Consider the following 6,404-nt stretch of genomic DNA (forward strand, 5'->3'; position numbering starts at 1 on the left):
TAAAGTAGAGGTTTAAAAAGTGAGTATTTTTATAACTACTTACAAAAATATTTATGGCAGCAACAGATCTTTAAAAGTCAAATAGAAATTTTCATTTGATCAACAACAGGGGCCATTACGATACCATGAATAAAAGAATGGCATGATGAGAAACAGTATTTGAGAAACATTCTAGCAGTTGTACATAAAAGACTAAAAGGAGATTATAGACAGGAAATCTGTTAAGGAAATATTACATGAGGAGATGATGGGGATCAAGAAATGGAAAAGTGGGGAAGGTCTGGAGATCAGTCAGAACAGATTTTGGTGATAAAGGGCAATAAAGTACAAGCTTAAGTATAATGCTGGTTGACTGGTGATCCTACCACTGTCAACTCCCTCAACTCTATCCTTATGTAGGTTGGGCCTTGAACTTTGGAGAGAAGAGTTTGGGAGGGAATATTGGGCTAGGTAAAGCCTCAACTGGATTAGTGTGATAGCCATCACTGTTTTCCCCCCAGGAAAGGTACTCAGAAAGAAAACATAAGATAAATGAAAAGAGAACACTGGTGAGAATTCATCTTTTCCTCCTTTGCAGTATAGACCCTCTAGCCATTTCTTGCTTTCCTAAGCTTCTGTTTTCTTTTGCTGATAAAATTGTTTTGATACTCTTTTTCAGCTGCTTTTGTGTGTCTAACTGCATCTTTTTTCATACTGCTTATTTAAGGTTATGTCTTCTGATCAGTAAATCAAGTAGAACTACTAGGCTGGGGTATATATACAAAGGGAAATATTCTGGTTAAAGGAAGTGATATTTAATCACTGAAGCTCAAGATAACAGGCTCCATGTAGGTAAGAGAACATAACAGTGATCCTAGGGACTATAGAGAATGATGGTGTGGAAGGCATGCTCCAGAATGGAATCAGTGATGGCGAACCTTTTGAACTCGGCGTTGTCAGCATTTTGAAAAACCCTAACTTAACTCTGGTGCCATGTCACATATAGAAATTTTTTGATATTTGCAACCATAGTAAAACAAAGACTTATATTTTTGATATTTATTTTATATATTTAAATGCCATTTAACAAAGAAAAATCAACCAAAAAAATGAGTTCGCGTGTCACCTCTGACACGCATGTCATAGGTTCGCCATCACTGGAATAGATGGTACTAATACTATATAACAAGCTGTTGGATATTATTGTGGATTCAAAGAACATAAGATCCTCTTTTATAAAGAAACAACTAGAATGTGATAGAAAAGAAAAGAAAAGGGGAACTAACGCTAGTATAAGGAAAAGCACTCGTTGTTTTACAGGAAGTAGTACCACTCTATTTTATATACAATTTAAATAACTTTCCAAAATCATATTCTATTACATAAATGGCAAAGAAAAGATTCATTAAAGTCAGAAATAACAGCATCAAATATAGGTGTAACATGGACAGTCTCTAAGAAGTTAAAACAGCATGGTAACTTAACCATTTAAAAAAATAAATACATATAATCTATCAGTCGAATAAGCTCTATATTATAAGTCTGAACTTTAACTTAAAATGTCTGTTGGGCATTTAATAATAATAATGATAATAATCTGTTCTGTAGAGAATGATATTAACCTATGGAGATTGTAAGAAGAAAGACACATTAGGACTAATGAGTATGGACATCAGCTCCTGTTTTAGGGAGTGTGGTACTACATGCCTATGGTTTAATCAAAGTTGCTGAAAAATTCTCAAATGATTTTCAGGAAACAAAAACTTCTTTACAATAAGGAAATGAAGAACATTAGAATGTAAGCTCCATTAAGACAGGATTATGTGTGTTTTGTTCACTGCTACAGTCCCAATGCCCCCAACATTATAGTAGGCACACAATAAATATTTGCTGCACGAATTGGAGATGTCAAAGGTTAAAGTAAGACAAAAGGCCAAAAACATTAATTAATAAAGAATGCCCCTCCTTAAGACAGAATCTACAGGGAAGTGTACTTAGACTCTTCTGTTCTTGGCCTACGGTAGTAATCTATAACATATAAATATCTACAGTAACTCTAAGAAATAATTCTAAGACTTAAGAATGACTATATTAGATACAATTTATCTAGTAAATTTTAAATAAGTAGCTAGTAAATAAATAGGTAAAAATGAAAAGAAAATAACAGCAAAAAGACATCATCCTGCCTTGTACATCCAGATTGTACCATTGTTTTTTCATAGGTGCATCTCACTGGTTTACTTTACTTTTTTAAATCCTGGTAAAATATACCTAGCATAAAATTTTCCCTATTAACCATTTTTAAGTGTATAGTTCAGCAGCATCAAATACATTCACACTGCTGTGCAACCATGAACACTGTCCATTCTCCAGAATGTTTCATCATCTCAAACTCAAATTCCGTACCTATTAAACAATAATGTCCCCATTGTTCCCTTCCCCCTGGCCCTAGGTAATCAATTTTCTACTTTCTGTCTTGGTTACGACTATTCTAGGTACCTCATAGAAATAGATCATAAGTCCTGGTCATGTGGCTCAGTCGGTTGAGCGTCATCCCATGCACCAAGAGGTCACTAGTTTGATTCCAGGGCAGGGCACATGCCCTGGTTGTGAGCTTGATCCCCAGTAGGGGGCATGCAGGAGGCATCCCACTGATGTTTCTCTCTCATTGATGTTTCTCTCTCTCTCCCCCTCTCTCACAAATCAATAAGAGCATATCTTAAAAGTAAATGGATCATAAAATATGTCCCTATGTCCCTTCCTGCACGCCCCCTGCTGGGGAGCCCACAATCCAGGCATGTGCTCTGACTGGGAATCCAACTGGCAACCTCCTGATGTATAGGTCGATGCTCAACCACAGAGCTACACCAGCCGGGTTCAAACATCATATTCTGATTCAAAAGTAAACAGACTTAAATGATATATTTTTAGGTTTTTGCCACTTTGACAACTAGACACATATTTTCCTCTGTTCAGGCACTATTAGAAAGCTATTCAAGGTTAAAAATTTTAATTAAAATAGAAAAATCTAGTTTGGAAATAAAACAAAAATGCTATCCTAACCCATCTAGAAGAATTAGAGGAAAAATATATCTAACAAATGAAATTCTTCTAAAAATAAACTATGGCCACATTTTGTTTTTAATTACACAAGTTTTTCTAAAGGCAGAAAAGAAAATTGTTGAGATTTCCAGCAGTCTGACTTCCCATCGCTCAAGCAGGCTTAGGAGCAGTGCTGCCTCCCAAACAGACAAGTGAAAATGCAAAGGGCAAGCTTTACTAAGGTGAAACAAGGGATAGTCCAGTTGGACATCCCCGAAGGGGTCCCTGATTGGAGAGGGTGCAGGCTAGGCTGAAGGGAACTCCCCCAGCCCTGTGCATGAATTTCGTGCACCGGGCCACTAGTATTTTATATAATATAGAGTAGCTCAATGACATGTGAAAAAGCATACACATATGTTCATATGTTCACTGAGCTATGATAAAGAATTTGTCAAATAGTTGCTTGGAACCACCTCAAGACGAAAGAATCAAATCTGAATGTATTATTTTCAAAACAGCTTCCTGTTAAAAGAAAAACAGCAGATAACTTCTGATTCCATCATCAATATATACATATGTGCATAAGAAAAACAAAGTCAAGAAGGTCCCATAACAACATGTCAACAGTGTTTTTCCCCTCTGGGTGGTAAGAATAGAAGCAATTTTAATTTCATTTGTTTTGCTGATCTGTGTTTTCTAATTTTCCATAATAAAAGCATGTACTAATTGCATATAAAATGTTAAACAATAGCCTCCAGGTTTTTAGAGTTTTATTTATAAAAATGAACAAAGTTAGATATCCCATTTGCCACCATCAACATACTTACATAATATGGTTCTGCCTCCCGTTCAGTTATCTCATCCTGATATAGGGTGAAGCAAGTTGGAATTCGACCAAACCACACATCTCGAAGCACATCTTTGTCATCTGTCATTCTTCCAGTGATTAAAGCAGTACATATAGGCTAAATTCTTTTGTCAACCAAAGCTAAACTGAAAATAAAATGAGGAGCATTAATCAGATCCTTGCAAGGATGAATGACCTGTTCTGAAACAAAGAAAGATTTTAGGAAAAAATGAATGCCCAAATCAGTGCAACAAATTCTAAATGCAGAGCTATTACTTATTTAAAGGGATCATAGATGTAAACAATTCAAAATTACAACATAGGCTAACTAATGAGCCACAGCCAAAGTTAAACTATAGATACATCATTTTCAAGCCTTATCTAAAGTGAACTCTTCAATGATGTCCTAAGGTTCTTAGAGTGCAACACCGAAATATCCCACAATTATCCCTGCCCTATATATATATTTTTAAATACATATTTTTATTGATTTCAGAGAGGAAGAGGGAGGGAGAGAGAGATAGAAACATAAATGATGGGAGAATCACTAATCAGCTGTCTCCTGCATATGCCACACTGGGGATTGAGCCCACAACCTGGGCATGTGCCCTGACCGGGAATTAAACCGTGACCTCCTACTTCATAGGCTGACACTCAACCTCTGAGCCACAATGGCCGGGCCCTGCCCCATATTTAAACCTCTCCCACTCCAGATACTATCAATATTTGATTTTACCAGTATTTCCCATCTTATTTACTACTAGAGGCCGGTACATGAATTCATGCACATTGAAAGGAAATTAATTAGAAAATATTTTAATATCGCTATTCGCCCTTTATAATAAAAGTGTCAACCAAATTCACGATCGGCAATGACAGATTGAAACACACGTGTGCGACTGGCACCAGCGAGAGCTTTATATGTATTGTGCATGCCCGAGTCAACTGAGTCTTTTATAGATATAGAATAAAGTTGCTCAATTAGACTTGTTTTCTGATTTAGCTAAACTTTTTTCAGGCCAGTGAAGCACCCCAACTTCTCTTTCAGGTAATTGTCAGCAACACAACAATAAATATCAACATGAAGCAGATTATTACTGTAGATCACGCAGGGAGTACAAAGGGTAAAATATTTAACTGCAGCAGTGTTTGATTATATTCTGCGCAGTAAGAAAATCTGAAGTCATTTTCAAGGTCCACCATTTCTTACTTCTTTCCAGTCGGGTCAAGTTTCTAAGCTTTTTAAATCTCCGTTTTCCAGCTAATGAAAAGAAAATAGGATTCCACCGAGTTTCCTATCTACATACTCCAGGAATTCTGTGAGGATCAAATGAGATGAGGCACTGGAAAACGCTTCACAGATATTTGGTTAAAGTGTGAAATGTTTCCATCTGGGTCTAAAGCAAGTCATGTTCCTGGGCTGAAGAAACTGCAAGGAGGCTAGTCATCGCTAGGGAGAGGAAGGTGGTCATTGCTACGTGATGTCATTACCTGGTGCCCATAGCCACCGTTTCTGGGCTGTGGGCCACATTTTGCACCATAGGGTCTCAGCAGTGTTGGCTGTGATTTGGTGGGCTGTCGCTCAGGGATGGTGGCGGGGCCTGTGTCCCACTTGGGGGAAGCTGAGTGTTGCTTTGTGGGAGCCAGGTCCACAGTGCCATTTCTCTGTGTGTGTCACAGCAGGTCCTATGTTGAGCATCTGTCCCCTGGTGGCCAATGTGCATCATAGCGACTGGTTGGACACTTAGCATATTAGCCTTTTATATACTATATAGATTATAAATGCACAAAAATTTGTGCACTCAGGGGGGAGGGGGAGGCCCCTCAGCCCGGCCTGTGCCCTCTCGCAGTCTGGGACCCCTCGGGAGATAACGACCTGCTGGCTTAGGCCTGCTCCCGGGTGGCAGAGGGCAGGCCCAATCCCTAGGTACAGCCCCTGGTCGGGCTCAGAGCAGGGCTGATTGGGGAGTTGGGGCGCTGCCCCGTGTCATGCACAGAGCAGGGCGGATTGGGAGGTTGCGATGCCACCATCAGTCACGCTCAGGGTAGGGCTGATTGGGGGGTTGGGGGCACCGCCCCCTGTCACACTCAAGGCAGGGTCGATGGGGAGGTTGCGGCGCCACCCCCGTCACGCACAGAGCAGGGCCAATCAGGGGGTTGGGGCGCTGCCCCCTGTCACTCACAGAGCAGGGCCCATCAGGGGGGTTGGGGCTCCGTACCCTGTCACCCACAGAGCAGGGTCGATCAGGGGGTTGGGGAGCTCCGCCCTGTCACGCACAGAGCAGGGCCGATAGGGGAGTTGGGGCACCGCCCCCTGTCACACACAGAGCAGGGCGGATCAGGGGGTTGGGGTGCCGCACCCTGTCACACTCAGGGCAGGGCCGATGGGGAGGTTATGGCTCTACCCCGTCATACACAGAGCAGGGCCCGTGGGGGCGGGGGGTTGGGGCGCCGCCCTCTATCACCCACAGAGCAGGGCGGATCAGGGGGTTGGGAACAGCCGCACCCTGTCACACACAGAGCAGGGCCAATCAGG

General features: G+C 40.9%; 1 protein-coding gene across 2 annotated transcripts in view; it reads right to left on the reverse strand.

The window, feature by feature from the left end:
- ATG5 (autophagy related 5) overlaps window positions 1-6,404 on the reverse strand; it is a 118,961-nt gene that overhangs the window by 102,605 nt on the left and 9,952 nt on the right. For both annotated transcript variants that reach the window (XM_006098008.3, XM_023761769.1), the window contains exon 2: window positions 3,849-4,014. In XM_006098008.3, coding sequence (XP_006098070.1) covers window positions 3,849-3,956 — 108 coding nt within the window. In that variant the 5' untranslated portion in view covers window positions 3,957-4,014. The remainder of the gene's footprint in view (window positions 1-3,848; window positions 4,015-6,404) is intronic.

Source organism: Myotis lucifugus, unplaced genomic scaffold (genome assembly GCF_000147115.1).
Source record: "Myotis lucifugus unplaced genomic scaffold, Myoluc2.0 scaffold_216, whole genome shotgun sequence".
In the NCBI taxonomy this organism is placed as follows: domain Eukaryota; kingdom Metazoa; phylum Chordata; class Mammalia; order Chiroptera; family Vespertilionidae; genus Myotis; species Myotis lucifugus.